The 19,153-nt window shown below is 39.4% G+C and overlaps 2 protein-coding genes across 2 annotated transcripts in view; one reads left to right on the top strand and one right to left on the bottom strand.

Annotated features, from left to right (window-relative positions):
* EFL1 (elongation factor like GTPase 1) overlaps positions 1-6,989 on the bottom strand; it is a 63,364-nt gene extending 56,375 nt beyond the window's left edge. The window contains exons 1-10 of the mRNA XM_036389612.2: positions 6,945-6,989; positions 6,437-6,539; positions 5,707-5,774; positions 5,427-5,511; positions 4,790-4,923; positions 4,067-4,204; positions 3,151-3,365; positions 1,207-1,330; positions 307-383; positions 34-170 (exon numbers count right to left, since the gene is read on the bottom strand). Of these exons, the coding sequence (XP_036245505.1) occupies positions 34-170; positions 307-383; positions 1,207-1,330; positions 3,151-3,365; positions 4,067-4,204; positions 4,790-4,923; positions 5,427-5,511; positions 5,707-5,774; positions 6,437-6,527 (1,069 nt within the window). The 5' untranslated portion in view covers positions 6,528-6,539; positions 6,945-6,989. The remainder of the gene's footprint in view (positions 1-33; positions 171-306; positions 384-1,206; positions 1,331-3,150; positions 3,366-4,066; positions 4,205-4,789; positions 4,924-5,426; positions 5,512-5,706; positions 5,775-6,436; positions 6,540-6,944) is intronic.
* Positions 6,990-7,070: 81 nt separating this feature from the next.
* SAXO2 (stabilizer of axonemal microtubules 2) lies at positions 7,071-18,718 on the top strand. Its single transcript, XM_036389309.1, has 4 exons — positions 7,071-7,141; positions 12,806-12,985; positions 14,187-14,389; positions 15,148-18,718. The coding sequence occupies exons 1-4, from the start codon at positions 7,101-7,103 to the stop codon at positions 16,119-16,121; spliced, it is 1,398 nt and encodes a 465-aa protein (XP_036245202.1). The 5' UTR covers positions 7,071-7,100; the 3' UTR covers positions 16,122-18,718.
* The last annotated feature ends 435 nt before the right edge of the window (positions 18,719-19,153 follow it).

The following is a 19,153-nucleotide window of genomic DNA, read 5'->3' as shown; positions in this document are numbered from 1 at the left end:
ATAGAAAAAAAAAATTGAATTTTTTAAGGATACAGAGGACTGCATCAGATATTGGTAGCCACTGGCTACAAATGGCATTCAGATGAACTTTTGGGTCTGCATGCCGTGACTCCCGAGCACCGATTCTCAGTCCCAAAGAGGTAACTATCTTTTCTATTTTTTCTTTGTCTCTGTAAGAAAAATAATAAATACATCAAAAATCCACAGAAGCAATATATAACCAGCATCTATTATTCCTGAGTATTTTAAAAAAATCACCAAAGCACAAGGAAAGAGATGCCATGAAAATTTTATAGATGTTCTCACCTTTTCATAACAGCCTCATACAGACTCCAAATGTTGTCCAGCACCAGCTGCACAAACAAAGGTTTCTTTCCTTTTGACTGGTAGAAGATAAAAACAGCTCATTATCATCAATTCCTCACTTTTTCAGTAGGCTTATGACTGCACTTTTCATTAGGAACATGTAAAACCTTTATTCAAAATCAAGAAGTCTGTCTTGTAAGAATGGTATAAGGCACAAAATAAACATGAAATTTAAAAGTGGAGGACAAGGGTTTCAATTTCAGAAAAAGAACCTGATAAATATGGCACATGACTACCTTGAGCCTGCTTATCAGCCCTTTTATAACTATTAATCATCACCCATGCAAACAGGGAAAAAAAATCATGATTACATGAAAATAAGGAAACTACTCTCTCCTCCCTTAACTTTTAATGGTGGAAATGTTTAATGCTAGAAAAGTGTAGTTTTCAGACCAGGGCTTCAGTACAGCATCCAGTGGAAACTCCCTACAAAAAAAGGTTTTTTAAATCCTAAATCCTGAGCTAAATGTGAATATCCTAAACCATTAGCTCCGGAAGAGCTCTTCACAAAGGACAGTCACTACTCTTGTTTCTACACTGTTAATCTTCCTTTCATCTTGTGTGTTTCACTTGATGCTGAACCTTGAAGCTGCAGTGTCCCTTATTTACTGAGCACTGGTAGATGAGATTTCCTCCATGCAGTATTTGAGTGGTCACTTTTGGAATGTTCTATGCTCCAAGAGTTGTTGAAGGCTGTCCTGGTGACTTTATACCTCTAGTAACACTGAGTCAACAGGCACTGAGGTCAAGGTTCAGAACACACTATGAGGAACTAAAATCAGGGGGAAAAAAGTGAACTCCAAAATAAAAATCAGGTTATATTTTTGACACCCTCCATACCTGATCACCTTTCATTATCTTCTTTGCTTTTGTATTTAGATAATAATCTCCCCATAAAGTCTTCAGAAGTACTGCAGGCTTGATTCCAATTTTTTGGCTGTACAGTTTGGCAAAATGTTCAATTCTGAAAGCAAAGAAAACATATTTTGATGGAAGTGTAATGTTTTTTACAGCAACAGCTTATGTGAAAATCAGACAAAAATCTCAGATCCTTGTTTTACTCCCACTTTTCCAATTGTCTTCAGTTCACATTGTTTAACATTTACACCTGTAAAAATATTTAGTCATAACAGATCAAAAACATCAACAGTATTGGAATAGGTCTGTTTTGTTTCAAGTCAGCTTCAAGGCTTTACTTGAAATAAACATTTGTGTACTATCCCCTCATCAAAAACTCAAAAGCATAACACAAACCTTATAAATACATTAGTGATGACTCTTGAACTTACACTTTGAAAGACTTCCCATGACACAATTAACTATGGTCTGGGACCAGAATAGATGATGTTAAAAACCAAGCACTGTTTTGAGTCACACTTCAGCTATCAGATGGTGGTAATTATTTTTAATTAACCACTTATGAAAATTCTTGTTGTTTGAATCATTACTTAATAATGAGTAAACCCAAGAAAACTATACAGAACTGTAATGCCATAACTATGTAATAAAGCCAGCAGTCCCCATGAGTTAACAAAAGCAGCCTGCTTAGCCCAGAGAGGGAGTCCTGAACATTCTAGGCTTTCCTTGCTGAAAATGTTCTATGAGCAATAATAAAAAATATTTCCACATATTTGCTCCCTGTGCATGCAGAAAAAAAAAATACACATAACAATCCTGTTTACAGAACAGTGCTATCTGATAACCTTTTCTTTGAAATTGAGAATTCTTAAGTTTTTACACAGCTAAGAAAAGGACCTGTCCATGCCAGCAATACATAAGCTGTGAGTTCTGAACTAAGCCCAAAGAGATTTCTTTTTCAGAAACCACCTAAGCTCTCAATTCAGGAAGAACTTTCAGGATTCTTGTGCCAGCAGCTCCTACATATATATTAATGGCATTTTTCAACACTTCAGAATTATGAGAAAAGCATACATACTTACCACATTGGATGAGGCTGGCAGTGCCTAATAAGTTAATTTTTTTCTGCTAATACCTTCAGGAAAAGAACCCACAACCAAAAAACAGCAGTCAAGATTTTCCATAATTAAGAAAAAGCTCCACTGATCCATATTTCAGCACAGTACTGTAGCTGGCAGTCCAGAAGAACCTCTTTAAAGTAATTAAGAAAAATGTTCTTTTTTACCCTCTCCATTATATATGATTTATCAGAGCCAGGGCCTGACAGTTCATCAGAAGAAACAAAAGGCTTGAAAGATAATTACCCTAAAACAGCCCACTTTATTTTCCCTTCCCTCTGAAGGGACAAGAGCTGCTTGTGTTGGACAACAAACTATGCATGGCATCTTATTTACAGTCTCACTTAGATTTAAAATCCTGCAGATGATTTTCTGTAAGGGCTCTGCACTACTCAGTAATTCCCTGTGTCACACCCGAGCTAGCCCTGTAATTACAATTTCAGGATGAAGACAACGCCTCCACCTCGTGGCCAGCGACCAGAACACGGGCACTGCTCAAACCTTGCTGCCCTCCCCACCCAGCAGAGCGCCCCTGAACCAGCCCCTGCCCTTGCCTGCTACAGTCTATCCAACAGCAGCAAGTTAGAAAATAATGTTTGTTTACCAGGCCAGGCTGGAGCCCACCGTGGGCTCAGAAGCTCCTGGGTAAGTGAAACAGGGATCCCTGTCACTCAGGTAATTTATACACAGCTGCAGATCGCAGAAGAATCTAACAAACCTCTTTAGAAACATGAGGCACCTGAAACACTTGAGATTAATAGCAGTAATCAATTTAAAAAAAAGGTCAGTAATTAAATTTCAAACTTACCCAAAACCCCAGCCATCAATTGCACTGGCAAACACCACATTTCCATGTTCTGGTGAAAAATAGAGATGTGAATCATCAGTGTCTTCCAATCCAGTACTCCAGTCATAAATTTGGTCTCCTGGTGAGGTATCTGAAAGGGTTTCACTTTCTGTTTCTTTTTCAGCTCTTTCTTCTAACACTTTGGAGGTAAAAAGTGTTCCAGTGACTGCATTGATCTAGAGAAAGATATATAAAAACACCCTCAGATTCATTCACTCTTTCACAACCCTTGCAATTAAAATGTAATTTTCCCACCCTTGAAAACATAAAAAGAGAAGCTGTGTCAACAAGCTAGCATGCCTGTGATTGATTTGGCAATTAAAACACACCTAATTCTACACATTTGAAGACCACAGGAGTTTATGTTTTGACATAAACACCCTGAAGTTTCCAAGTCAATCACACCAGGGCAGAATCAAAGTATCACATGTAACACATTCTGTCTCTCAGAACAAGGAATGGTGAAATAGGAAATTGTTTCTGCCAACAAAGCAAACAACAGAGGGCAAAGGGAAACCAGGCAGATAAAGGCTCCCAAGTGAGCCTGGGTGGGAAAGAAGTTTTGAGGGCAACTTAAACTACAATTCTAAAGATGAAACAACATTATTCCTACATAAATCCATCAGTATCAGGAACAGTCTACCTCCAGTAAGTTTAAGCAATTTAAGAGAAGAACAAAACATTCAGCATAATACTTCTAAAAATGAACACTTTTCCTGATGACCTGTCAAGAGGCATTTAGTACCCTTTTCTCCAGCATTCTGAATGAACCTCAAAACAAATCAGGAATAAGATGCACCTCAGTGTCAAAAATCAGACTGGATGCTATACAGTGCCACAAAATCTGCTGTGTGAAATGACACCTCAGCACAAATACCTGTTCTAAGATATTCTTAAGGTGCAAATATGCTTCCTGAGGGGTGAGCTTCAGCTCCACAATCAAGCGGTCGATTTTGTTAATCACCAGGACGGGACGGATATTTTCCAGCCATGCCTGCCGCAGAACTGCCTGAGTCTGACAAGGAAAGAGTTTTTAAAAACCCATTACAGAAAGCCTGACAGCACCAAAAATACAGAATGTTTTAAAAAAAATCAAATATAACTCTAAAATTTAATAAACATAGTAAAGGACAGGCTGACACTCAAACCAGAAGTTTGACTCGTGCAATGTACAGTGTTATTTATTGAAGAATTCTGCAGAATGGTGGGATTTCATGGCAAAAACACCCAAAATAACAAAACTCAAACTACCTAGAAAAGTAAGGCATGGAAAAAAACAACCTCGTTATTTTGTGTATTCTTTTTCAAACCCTGAAAGCCCACATAAATATATCCAATTATTTCTCCATCAAAATATTCCATTACACCTGCAAAATGGCATACCCACTGTTTCAACCCTGCTTCTCTACACCCATTAGCCAGCACTGTTCCATTTTTCAGCAAAACTATTATTTTTACTACTCGCTTTAACAGCTCAATTGTATTGTCATTTATTAAAAATTTTGTAAAGCTTCTTGGACAGCTCATCTTTTATTCCTATATAACCCACTTCAGACTTTGCTTACTTCCCTCTTTCTCTACTTAATACACTTTATTTCACCTGTGGACAGACTCCTTCAACAGCATCCACCACTATGATGCAACCATCACAGAGTCGGACAGCAGTAGATACTTCTGAAGAAAAATCCACGTGCCCTGGGGAGTCTATTAAATTGATCAGATACTCCTGATCACCTAGGATCAAACAAATTAATATTTCAGAACAGTTTTCAGAGATATTTCTTCCAGCCACCCAGTTATACTGCTTCAGCTATGATTTTTTAATGCCCTGACACTAACTACACTATAAAAACCTTTACAGGACAGTGTAATAGGTATCTCAACAAAGAAGTAAGACTGTACTAAAATTTGTGTCTTTTTGAAAGAAGGTCTTGCCTTTAAGTGATTCAAGACTTAAAATCAAAATATACATAGTTATATCTAAAATAAAAGATGAGGCAACTATGCTCATGGCGTCCACTCAGAGATATGATTGAAAATGTTTTTCCTGCCCCTGAGATGGAACTCAATTATCTTGGCTGACTTACTTGCCTAAGTCTCTGCAGAATTACAGCCTAACACTGAGAAACACAAAAGTAAAAGTTCCACACGAAGATCACAATCGCAACAATGAAGAGACGAGGAAAATTAACAGAAATGTATATTAAAATTTATCCAAGCCAACATCCACAACTTACCTTTCACAAAGTGCAGTGAAATTGCACTAGATTTCATTGTTATTCCTCGGACCTGCTCATCTTCCCTACTGTCGAGGTATCTCAGCTGAGTATAGAAACAAAAGAAAAAAATAATAAGCCTGTAGAAACATCTTCACAATTTACTTATCAATTGTCAGAGTATGATGGTGAGAAAATGAAGTTTATCAAGTCTATAGATGGAATTTCCTTAATGATGCAGAACTTACAATCCCAGCATGCACAGAGCAGAATTGTGTTAAAAGTGACAGCGTAACTCTACCTTTCCTGCCAAGCGGCTGGAGATTATTCCATTGCTAGATATAAGGCAATCAGCTAGAGTGGTTTTGCCTGAAAAGAAAAATTAGTTACTTTGACTAAATGAATACAAACCATGGCAAAAGATGCTACAAATAGTATTCTAATATATCAACGTTAGTAAAGACTATAAAATGCCATGGAAAGTACAAATTAGCTTTCAAAAAACAAATCAAATTACTTCTGTTACATGCACACAAATTTATTTTTGAAGAGTGGATGCAAATGTACCCGTCATGACCAGAAGAGCAGTTGAAATAGCAAACAGTACATGAGGACCTCACTACAACATGCAATTATACAAAATGTTTACGTTCTAAAAGAAGTGCTTAATATTTCCACCTACATAACAGACTTGTTCTATCAAGAAAACATAGAAAAATATTATTCTGCCTCTCAAACATATATTAAATTCACACCAACATTCACCAGCATAGCAAACATTCAATTTCAACTATTCATTCAATTTCAACTACTCATTCAATTTCAAATTATTATAGTGTGATGCTCTTTTACGCAAGACAAGCTGAATCGGGCCAAGAAAAAGGTGCATAAAGCAGATTCACTTTCCTGAATCGTGTTCAAGACAGTTTAAAGCTAAATGCACAGAATCCTACTACTTTAGAACAGCGAGCGAAGTATCTCACCACCATTCAGCCACACACAAGAGGAGCAGACACCAGCCCCTGCCATACCGTGATCCACGTGGGCCAATATACAGATATTCCTGATGCCGGACGCCTTCTTCTGGAGGCCAACCATCTTCCCCACGCTTGTGAGCACCATGGCTGACTAATTCTGCGAACAGAGCCAAGTGTTTCACTGTCAGCTTGAGGAAAGGCTTTGGTTTTTAATGACGCCACCTGCGATCAGAGCCGCTCCTGAGAGAAGCTCCGGGACACGTGGGGCGCGTCACGAACCCTGCCCGCCGCGAGGACACCCGGCAGAACCAGGGGCCGTGTCTGCGCTTTGAACACGCCTCAGGCTCGTGCTGGCAGCGGACACCGAGCCGTCCGCAGCGGCACAAACCTCACGGTTCCCCCGCTTCGCCTTCCCCTCCCGCCGCTGCGAGCGGGCACGGCCGCGCTGCCCGGGGGCCACGCCAGGCGGGGCACAGCGCTGCCCTCCGGCTCGCCCGCGGGGCGAAGGCCGCGCCGGGGCCAGCCCCGCTGCCCGGGCCCTGCCGGCTCGGGGCACACGCACCTGCGCCCGCTCCGCCGCCGCTCCCGGAAAGCCGCGCCCGCCCCGCTCGGCCGCTGCCGGGTCCGCCCCGTGACGCCGGACGGAAGCCGGGCCGGGGCGGGCCGGGCGCCGGGCCGCTCGCGGCGGCGTCCCTGGTTACCGGCCGAGCGGCCGAGCATGGGGCCGCCGCGCTGCATCTGCGAGATCTGCTCCTGCGGGTGAGTGAGGCGGGCACCGAGCCAGCCAGCGCCGCCCTCCCTCGGCACCCACACCGAGCTGGCGGCAGCGTTATCGGTGTGCGGCAGGGTAGGAAGGCTCTGCAGAGCGACCTGGACAGGCTGCACCCATGGAATGATGCCGGTGGGAAAAGGTTCAACAAGGCCAAGGGCCGGGTGCTGCCCCTGGGTCACAACAGCCCCACACAGCTGCACAGGCTGGGGCACAGGGGCTGGGCAGTGCCAGCAGAAAAGGAGCCGGGTGCTGGAGCAGCAGCTGAAGGAGAGCCACCGTGAGCCAGGAGTGCCTTGGCACCGGGCTGTGGCAGGAGCGGGGGGCCCAGCAGGGCCGGGACAGTGCCCATCCCCTGCACTCAGCACTGCTGAGGCCACAGCTCGAGTGCTGCGTCCACCTCTGGGCTTCTCAGCTCAGGACCGAGGCCATTCTCAGGTCACTGAGGTGCTGGAGCGTGTCCGGAGAAGGGAAAAAGGTCAATCAGATCAATCAGGGGAAGGGTCTGGAGCACAAGTGTTACAAGGAGTGGCTGACAGAGCCAGGAGTCTTCAGCCGGAGAAAAGGAGGCTCCTTCACCCTCTGCAGGAGATCGGGGCTCAGCCTCTTCTCCCACACAACCAGTGACAGGACGAGAGGACACAGCCTCAGGCTGGCTCCAGAAGAGCTTTATCCTGGACATTAGAAAGAATGTCCTCACAGAAAGGCTGGTTGGGCATTGGAATGGGCTGCCCACGTCCCTTGGGGTGTTTTAGGAGAGCTGGATGTGGCACTCAGTGCCATCGTCTGGTTGTCATGGTGGTGTTTGGTCACAGGTTGGATCTGATAATCTCAGAGGCCTTTTCCAACCTCATTGATAACATGAGCAGCACCCTGGGCCACTGGGGAGTAGGACCCAAGTATAAGCATGTTCTCAGTAAAAGTCAAGTAGTGTATTTACATTTAAATCAGGTAAGGGTAAAAGAAGGTCTTAAATGGACTAAAATATAACAGAATGGAGACAGTCTTCAAAAGCCACCCAGACTAAATCAGAATCAGACTTTTCCAGAAACCAGAGCCAGCTCCCATTCAAGGACTACACCAAAGAACCTCTGGAAGAATTCTGGCAGCCTTGTCAGAAACATGTGCCAGCACTGCAGCCCTTGAAAGAGATTTAATCTATCTGCCCTCCTGCCATCACATCCAATAGCACTCACCACTTCGCTTTATGTTCCATGCTCCCATAGAGAGACAAACAGTTCATCATTATCCTGTAGCCTCTTTGACCCAGGGAGGCTGGCACAAGAGGGTACAGTAGGCAATTTTTTATGGAAAATTACTATTACAGGATAACAGGGGACTTGGACCTTTCCAAATTCAGATATAAATTTACAGGTTGGAGTCACAACTGTTAATATTTTCAATTTCTTCTCTGTCTACTTTTTAAAAAAATTCACAAAAATAATCACCCTAGGATTCAAAAATTCACTTCATACTAAAAAAAAAAATCTAACAACTACATACAAGAACATTCATCATAAGATCACAGAGGTGTGCTCAGTGTTGATGGAAGTATAGAGCAAACCCCATGGTTGCAAAGTGCACCACGACCCACAAGTTTCATATCAAGGGCTGCAGAGCAGGCCCCGTCCATGTGTTTCTGTGTGGGAAGTCTGTCTGTCTGTTCATCAGCCACTTTTTTTGTTCTCTGTAGACAGAGGTGTGAGGCAGACACTGAGTAAAGCTCCTCATGTTCTTTTTGGCCAAGCCTATGGTGAATTTTGCCCCATAAATTTGTTTCTTAAGTCCTAGATTAGTGAAGAGTTGGAACACTTTGTTTTCATGATGAGATAACAAACCTGGCTCGGGCTCAAGTACAAAGATGGTGAGATAACACAATGAGACAGCACAAAATGAGCTTCAACTCAACCAAAAATTCTCAATCCAAAAACTGACTTCAATAATATGAATAATTGAATTAAATATGCATAAAGCTTGTGGTTTAAAATAAACCTCACTGAAGTTTTTACAGTCAATAAAAGCTTAAGCCATTATTGGTTTAGGCAGCACATTGTGTTTGCTTCAGTGTACAGAGTTTCTGTTTTCAGGGGAAGGCTGCTTGGTCTCTTGGCAGTGTTACCTGGACACTGGAATGCATACACAGCTTAGCAGAGACTTCAAAGCAACTATAAATATCTGATGTTTTGTAGACATTATCATTTAACTATCTACAGGAAATTTTATGGAGTTATAATTACTGCTTAATTCTAAATAATAAAATAGAAGGAAGCAATCTCACCTATCAGCAGAATTTAAAAAACACTGAAAAAACTTACAGGGGAGCAAAGCCAGTAAGACAGAACTTCGTTCTGCTTTCTCAAATTCAGGATGTTAAGTCTGGCTTCCAAAGAAGAATAAAACCTGTGTGGTAGATGAACTTTCTGCACTCAAAAATAGTATTAGTCTGCTTCAAAAGATACTCACAGCCTACAAAAGCATAAAAGTTGTTTTGAGACACAAAAATAAACTACTGCTTTATCTCCTTCTCAGTCTGTCAACTTCCCCCATTTCTTGCCCTTTTGTTATCATTATCATAAAAATCTATATTCCTGAATAAATGAAAGTTAAAACAAAAGATTTCTCTAAAATATGGGACACTGAAGCCATCATACTGACCACATATAAATACAAACCCAGTAAAAACTACCAGATCTCCTGTCAAGAACAGGAAAGTAGGTGACAAAACAACGTCCATCCATTATTTCTGTCTTCCAGACCATAGTGTGTGCACTGGCAAAATTAAAAAGAAATTAAAAATAAAAGCTTTGAGCTGTGTTTGTAGAGGGGTAGTAAGTTTTCTATTACTACAAATACTAAGTTTTCCCCATTATTAGCCTAGTTCTCTGGGAGGAAAATGCTTTGTGTTAGAATTTCAAGGGTCTTGCTAGCATTGTATATAAAAAAAAAGGTATGTATGCCAGGCCTGAAATAAGTTAAAATAATCAGCATTCTACTAAACCAGAACAAGAGCATTTGGCACAAGAGAGCTGATGTACTGTCACTTTTATTTAGCTGAGATTCTGTTCCTTATGCAAGAAACCTTATGCAAGACACAAGATAGTCTCCCACAAGAAGGGAAAGAATAGTAATCCATCAAAGCATTGCCAGTCAGGCATGGAAAAAGGGATATTCTCACCAAATCCATTTGAATTATCAGTAACTCTGGGGTGGAAATTAAGATAAATAAAAGGAAGAAATTAAAAATAAACAATGTCTCAAAGAGTGCAGGCCAAACTCTAAGCAACATATTTCCTGTATCAGAGCTGTAATCTGTATTTTCTGATGATTCCTAGCATTGTGATGCCTTATATAATTATTTTTATAAAATTATCTAAATGAAAAGTTTGAGTTTAGAAATTGGACAACTTTCTAAATTTAACAACTTCCTAAAGCAGATTTATCAGTTAACCAAAAAAACCCCAATCTCTTCTCCAAGTCAAATTCACAAGCTAATTTTACATCTTCAGGCTGACTGAAAGCACTTTCACCACACAGAGTAGGATGTAGGAACTTCCTCAACAATATCATCTGATTCCAAGTAATTTAGTGCAGTTAGAGTGTTCAGAATTATTTTATACACTAGAAATGAGTGGTTTAAAGGACATTTTTGGATCAAAAATTAATTCAAATAAAATTCCAACCATCTCTTTCCTTGAAAAGATAAGAGTAGATTGCATTCACCCCTGTTTTGTATTTACCAAGAGCTACAGGTAATTACTTTTCTAGTATCTATTTCAGTTCATAGCATGTCCATTCTGCAATACACAGGATATACTCACAACATTGCTTAAAAATATTCAGAATTAAGTCTTAAAAATGGTGACTCCAGAACACAGAAGGTGTTGGTGCTTGGTCTTCTGGACCAGCTTATGACAAACTGAAGATGGTCAAAGTGAAGTTTTTGCAGATGGATAATGTTTGTTTCCAACTCCTTTGAATTGTATGCCAAAAAATCCATGAAGAACATTATAAATTGATAACCTGTATTTCAACCAGCTTTCAAACCATCCATTCAATGTCTTTTTTTTCTGCTTAGCTGTTACTATTAGATGCTATGTGACACAGTATGTGCTGTTTGTACTTGCTGAAAAAAACATTACTGAGGTGAAAGTGAATTTCATGACAAATGTAATGACAGGCAAACACTGTAGTGAGAAATAGCACACACTTACCTCCTTGTTTTCCTACCTTTCCTGTTCTTTCCCTCTTCTTCCTTTTTTCTTTCCTGCTGTGTTTTGAAAAGGTCTCTCAATTGTTAATTTACTTGATTGAAAAGGAGTAAACACCAGAGGCTTTGAAAGGATCTGAGTTCTTAGATAGGGCTACTTTATTTCTCATTTTTTAAACTACTGAGCTGGCAAAATCAGGCAGCACAAACTAATACCAGCTTTAGGATCTCCTGTCTCCAAGAACTTCTTTCTGTGTTTTTTTCATTTTCATTTTTTCATTTTCCCAGCAGGAGTCCTTAATATCTGTTTCTGTATTCTATTTTACCTTGCTTTAATTTATTATTTTCCTTTCTGGTGTTCAGTGCTAGCTAAAATTCTCTGCAGACCTTTGAAATGTTCTTTGGATATCTAGCTTCCTGAAGCTTGAATTTATTTGTATTTACTAAGAGCTGTACAATTTTCCCCTTCTTGGGGTTTAGATAATTAACTTTTCATCACAGAATTTTACAATACTTGTTCATTTGAAAAAAAAATTATTGTTTTTTCCCTTTGCATTGCAAGTTGTCAGCCATAAGTAGGAGGAAAACCTGTCATTATGTATTTCCTTGAGGTCAGCCAGAGATGTGCATTGTGCAAATTAGAACTAATACAACAAGATTTTCAAAACAATAACATTTAAATTTTAATTTTATGGATCATTGATTGAAAACAACAAGGCATAAATAAGGAATTGTCATTATATACGTCCCATTATACCTCCCTTTTTTCCACAATGGTGTCATTGATATAAGCATCAATGAGAAGCGGGAGGAATTGAAATAAAACCTATTAAGAAAAAGAGATGTCATTACTTTCAAATAAACATGTGTTTTGGATAGAGAATTTAGTCAGTCTGTCGAGGAAAAAAAGAGTTGAAAATTTATAAATGGCCTGCACAGCACTAGAAGGGCACATACAGTTACCATAAAATTTTAATCAAAAAGTGTTAATCAGTAGTGGTGAAAATAGGTGAGATGTACAGAAATAAAAAGACAAGCAATAAAGTAATAGCAGTAAAAAAGAGACTATATGAGACAGGAAATGAAGTTTGGTTAGTTACTTTTCCAAATAAAAGGAGGAATATCATTAAACAGACAAGAGGAAAGTGCATCTTGGTGCTAGCACCACTTAGAGAACTGAGATCAACTCTGTCCATGCTTTGTATTCTGCACCAAGGACTAAGTCCCAGCTGATAGTGCTTTTATTACTGTATTAGCATGATGTGCTCTGGGACCTGTGCCATCAGCACAGTATTTTGTGGTTTTATCACTCAGAAAAGATTTTAAACAAAAACTACTGACATTGTTCAATCTTCCCCATTTGTTATTCACTCCCAATAGACAGAATATGGGTTTCCCTCTTAAATGAAACGATTCAAAATTCTCTGCTCTGATGTGTTTGACCCAGACGCCACCGCTGCTGCCACAGACCCACAAAGATTTATGATGATGGAGTGAAACTGAGCCACAAAACTGAGTATGTGGAGAACTACCCTGGCTATGGCAACATCTGCCCTCCTGAGAGCTGTAAGCCAAAACCAGAGGTCCAAGAGGATAAGGCGAGAATGGACGGCACCACAACGTTCAAGTAAATATTTTCAAACCGTGTTTTAGAATTAGTCTGTTAAGTTTTTCATTCTTTGTTTTTTAAGTATCGTATTGCAATCTTCTCAAAATGCAGTCATTGCATCCTTTGCACTTTTTGCATATTTAAAATATAAATGTTGAGTCTAGAAATACAGTTACCACAAAAAGGTTATAAAAAATAGCAAAACATGTATTCAGCAAGATTTGCATTCTTTACAGCAGCCTTTAACCTGTAAAGAGAATTAAAAATTTTTGTCTTGTTTTCAGCCTGTTCAGAAATTTAGGTCTTATGGAAAACCTGGTGAGCTGGGGAATTTTCTGTAATATATATGTAGAATCCAAGATAATGAAATCTTAAGAAAAAAGTACAGGAATTCTTTTACTGATTTTTTCAATTCAGATTATTAGTTTTAAGAAAACTATTAGCTTTAAGAAAGCAAACTGTAAAGGGGTTCAGTATATCTGTCCTATCTCTGCACAGACTCTGATTTTAAGCTTACAGAATTAAAGAGCATCTTTCAAAGAATTAGAAAAAAAATCACTCATTCATTGTTAGTGATGTGTCAGCAGCATCAACGTTTACTTTTTCCATTATTATTGTTTTTCTTTTAAGCTATGAGTGTATCTGGTGAAATTTCTTTGTTTATCAAAAAAAAAAAGAGACATAAATAGAAAGGCCATATGCTATTCTGCAGACTGCTCATGTGCTTGTATGGTCTATTTAAACACCCACATATGTAAAAGACATCCTTTTAATGTAATGTGCTCATACAAAAACAGTGAAATGCTGTTTCTGATTATATTCCATTCTCCTCATGCAATCAGTAAATGCTACTACCACTTGTAGTAATTTGAGCTTTGCTCTGCTTCTGCTTTCTGATCATTTCTTTGCAAAATTATAAGAACTTTGTAAGTCGCCTTTCAGACACTTTAAATAATATCGTTAAACCGTGAATGGGACTCAGAGTGTTAAAAAACGTACTCCACCATCTACCTTTGAGTAAAGACTCTATAATGCATCAGAGACCCTAGATTTATGTACTGTGGTTTTCTCTCCTTTGTGCTATCCCTCCAACATGTGGTGTCTGATAGATTTTTCAGAGTAAACATTTTGTTATTTTTCCAAATAGTGGAAAAATAGAGAAGTGGCTTCAGAAGGAAGAAAAGATTTTTTGACCAGTGTTTTCTTTTCCCCAATTCAGGTCTGATTATTTACCATATGAAATTGTTACGAGACCTTTTCGGCAACAAGAAGAATATAGACCAAAGTCGGGGAAGATTGACCTGGGAACCATTTACCAGAGAGATTACAATCCTCATAAAGTAGGACCAGTGACATTGGCAAGGCCTCGAGAGAGGAAACACACTTCAGATGCCAAAGTGGATACCATCCCAACCTACCGAGGTAATAATTCTGCCCCCTACAGAAAGGGAAATAACCCAGATGAAGGTAGCATTGGAATTACCTCTGTTGGAAACTGGATTTGTTGGTTTGGGACAGGGAGTAAAACATACTAGGAAGCAGGTGATGATGCCCTAAAACATTCAGTGCTCTCGTTGTTGAGGGGAGACCTATTGCTTCTAAGCTAAAAGCCCTCTCTGAGGTTTGGTCAGCTACAAGGAAATTCCAACATGCACCTGGTTGGGCTATCCAGGCAAAACTGGATGGAAATTAAGGTGTGGTGTATTTTTCAGGTAGTTTTAGTTCATGTCACTTATTTTTCCACAGAGTAGGTCAAAAGTGGAGTTTAGGCTTCTGCTTGTGTACAGTATAGCGTACATATACATCATCCCAGTAATGATCTGTCTTGGCACAAATTATTCTATTATAATGGTCAGTGCAAAGGTACTAAATCTAAGTAAAATGGAAGATATTGTATTTAAAGCATGTATAAGGCTATTTTCTGTATAGTTTCTGTTGAGCAAAAAGTCAAAATAGGGCATCAGGTACAATTTTGGGGGTCTGTTTTTATCACTAATAAATCACACTATAATAGAAGGCAGTTTCATCAGATCACAAACATGCAGATAAAATTATCATTTTCACTTACATCCATTTTCCTTGTTTTGCAAGATTTAATACCAGAAGACTTGGTCTTCATTTTAAAGGACTGGTTTTAAGTAATAACACCTGTGTGGTGGAATTTTGGTTTTGCCTTACAGATCACTACAGGTTATGGAAAAGTCAAAGAACAGAATCCTGTAAGTTGGTGCGTGACTACGAGCCACCTTCGGAGAGGTTTGGAAATCCTTCCACGTTTCAAGATGACTACATCCCCAAGCAGCCCAATCCCCCCCCAAGCTGCAAACCTTGTGACAGCAAGCTGCCAGAGGGGCCTTTTGATGGCAACACCATCCATCGCACGGCGTACGTCGTCCATGAGTTGGGGCCCTTGTTCGTCAGGCCAAGGGAAGAGTACAAGCCAAGTGACCAACCCTTTGAAGATCTCACAACCCACCAGAGAGATTTTAAAGGGATGCCTGGGGAACGAGCAAAAAGCTGCAAGCCTGAAAGTCAAAAACATGGATCTGATGATCCTTTTAAAGGAACCACTGAATTCCAGGATCGCTATCAGCCGTATTTGGTCACCGTGCCCGAGTTCCACAAACCAAGAGAGTACGTTCCACCCACAGACAAGATGGACCTCAAGTCCTCAAACCGTCTGGATTACATTAAACACAAGGTTGCTCCTAGAGCCCCCATGAAACCAGCTCCTGGAAGAAAAAACACTGGCCCTTTTCAAGGGAAGACTACTACAAAAGAAGACTATCAACCCTGGAGAGTTTGTCCACGAGGGCCTATTAAGAAAGAAGAGGAAATTCAAAAGCCCACAGGAAAATTTGCTAGTTTAACTACATTCAGGTCCCATTACATACCTCATCAAGCCAATCCACCTCAAAGTTTCAAACCTATAGAGGTTGTACCTACTGGAGTTCCTTTTAAAGATGAAACTTTGTATCGCACTGAATATACGCCAAAGAAGCCAGAGGTCTGCCCAGGACTCAATCCAGATGCTGTGGGTTATGTCTATGTCAACACAGATTCTGAGGGTCACAGATTCTACCGCCGGCTGTCCCCAGAACCATCCGGGTCAGACCGCAGTCCTGTTCCAGAGGAAGTACCTGCTGTGTCATAGTACTCACATGCAGTATTGCAAGCACCTTAGTTAAATAATTGGAAACCAGCTTGTTCATTTTCTCTTTAACACTGAAAGCAAGTTAAATACTGCGAATTTTGCTTTTTAGAAGTTTGAAGAAAACCAAAGCCAAACCAAAGTTCTCATTACGAGACTAATAAAGATTTGCCAAATGCTGAAGGAGCACTACTCCCTACATGGCATCTGTGCTTTTTCTGATTGTGCATTCTAGTTTTCTTGATTCCCCAGATTTCATCATGCTCCATCTCAAGCATCTTTATAACACATTTAGTTATTTGATATTTTCTGCAATCAAATTATTGTATTTGTGAAATAACAAGTGCCTTTTGCTGATAAAATATTTTATACAGTAAGCAAATAATGCTATTTAAAATAATCTAACAAATCAGTCATAATCTCGGGAATCTGTAAGATTTTTTTTCTTTGTATTTTGCTGCTCAGATCACAAGATAGCGTGCTATGACACCTAGGTATTTCTAAAAACCTGATTTTAGCTGTAGTCATCACTACTTTAACTTCATTCAGATCTAAAGCGAGTATAAAGGTCCCACTGTAATTTCCAGTAGCAATTAACAGGTGGTAACCTCATCTTTTTCTGTTCATGTAGTTGAAACCACTCAACCACCAAAAGCATGTCATTAGACTGTTTCCTAATTTCCCTGATCGTGCTCTTTCAGCCTTACTTCCAAAGAAAGCAAAACTGGTGCATCTTGGACACACTGATAGACTTAGTGCATGTCTAAATCATCTTTAAAGCCAGTGTACAAATTCAGTCAAATCTCAATATGAGACTGCATAGATTTACAGAAAAGAGAGTAAACTCAGGTGAAAAAAGAAATACCAGCTGAGATGCAGAAATCTGTAGGCAGCCTGGCTTCAGTCTGTCTGCTTTTCAAAGAATTGCTTGTTCCAAATACACAGACACCATTTTTTTACAGAAATTTTATATGAAATTGCTTCTGTGTGAAATATTTAGTGTTTTCTCTATGTATTTTAGCTGATTTTGAAAAATCCAAATGAATCAATTTTATTACATTCATGATTTAATAAGTAAGTCCCAATTAATAGTTCTGTAATTAACTGTATTGTCATGCTCTACCACACTACTCCAGTTGGATTTTTTTTCTCAGTGTTGTATATCTTACACCCATTGGTGTAGAGCAGTATTTGGGTTCTGCAGAATCATGTGGCTGTACTTCATAAACAATGTCTCTTATTAAAGGGCTAAGATCAATGATGGGAATATTTTTAAAGCAGGAACTTAGGTCATATGAGAGCAAGAAAGCTGAACTGAGCAAATCAGCTGTGCACAAAAGTATTGCATGAGAGGCATCCAGACAATATTAGAGCATCAGTCACTTTTACAGAACTTTTGTCTTTGTACTGTGATTTTGTAGTATCACTTACTCTGTTGATGACATGGCAAATCAGTTTTACTTTTCTGTTTGAAAATTATTCACCTCCCTCAGATTGTGAATGAACAAGGACAATGTAAATCTGTGAGATCCTAAAAGCAGGACAGGAAAAAGTCCAGTTGATTGTCATCTTTCTGTACCACAAAAGAAAAAATACACTCTATTGAGTCATTCTCTGTCATGCCACAACTGAGGAAACAAAGCCAAAACTTTTGAGGAAACAAAGCAAAAACTTTGCACAGTCACACCTACTCAGGTTCACATGCTTTACACAGTCCTGGTACCTCTGGAGCCATTTACAGAAGCTCCTAATGCCCTCCAACTCTCCTCTCTAGGGAGGGAGAAATGCAGTCTGAATCCATGAAGTTATATGTGCCTGCATACTCTGCTCAAAATGGCTCTTCTGCTGGGCCTGTGAGGGAGCCCAGATGCTTTTTTAAATTTTCACAGCTGTTTTTTCAGTTCTGAGGTCACTTCCCTCCCTTAAGTTATGGAAAGTCATTTGCTGCCACCTACCAGCACGGTACAAACATTTTGAGAGGAAGGGAAGTGGAGGGCATATTCAGATACATTTAACAGTTCCTCTGCAGATGTGTTTCAAGGCTTTTTTAGGGTGGAGGGGCATATTTCCTTTCATTTTGTCCACAATGTTTTCCCCTAAGTTTAATAGTGAAAGAGAGAAGCCTTTATTACTTTACAATTGAAAAAGCCCCAACACACTGATTGTGCTTCCAGGAAAAGCATCAAATGATATTATAAACCTTCAGACACTATTCAATACCTGACGTCAACCTTCTCATAAGCAACAAATTACTGAAATGCAGACCAAGAGAGGAGACGGCTGGAAAACTAATATTTTTCCAAAATAACAGCTGTTAAAAAAGCATTTTATGATGTCATGCTAAACCAAGATGTAAAGGAGAAAAACTATTCATGGATTCAGCTGCTATTCTGAGAGTGCTTTCTCTGCACTCTGCCATCCAGCAGCAGGCTCCACAGCACTGCTGTACAGAGCCTTTGCTTTTTTTAAAAACTGCACAAATGGAATTCAAAAGGAAAATTAAGCCTTTGCCAATATTGTTATCTAGGATAACTCTGAAACATCACCATTAAATTGCTATGCATTTATTTTCTATTTAATAAAATTTTCCTTAAAGCTTTTATTGTTCATACTATTTTTTAGACTATTCTTTCTAAAGACTACACATATTGGGTATTCTGAAACGATTTCTTTTTCATTGAGGTATTCCCATCACTCACTAAATACAAAACATGGAGCTGTTCTGTTAGATCTAAATGAACTCTGCTTGATGAAGGCCCAGAAAAGAAATGCAAATTTACTCCACCTTTTAAAGAACCCTGATTCTAGATTTCAGTGAACCAGAGCTGACATTTGGATCTTGGCAAATTATCTTCCCACTTTTTCAGTCAGGTTACATCTATGTTGCCTCTTAATATCAGTGCAAAGCAGACTGCAGTGAAAATGGACAATATGTCTGATAGACTGTTAAAAATAAGAACTAATCCAAGGCTTTTAAAAAATCTCAGAATTATGGACAAAGTAATTAGAAAAAACAACAAAGAACAACAGCACAG

The sequence above is a fragment of the Molothrus ater genome, chromosome 13 (assembly GCF_012460135.2).
Source record: "Molothrus ater isolate BHLD 08-10-18 breed brown headed cowbird chromosome 13, BPBGC_Mater_1.1, whole genome shotgun sequence".
NCBI lineage: Eukaryota > Metazoa > Chordata > Aves > Passeriformes > Icteridae > Molothrus > Molothrus ater.
The sequence above is the reverse complement of the archived record's forward strand: the minus strand, read 5'-3'. Positions and strand labels throughout refer to the sequence as shown.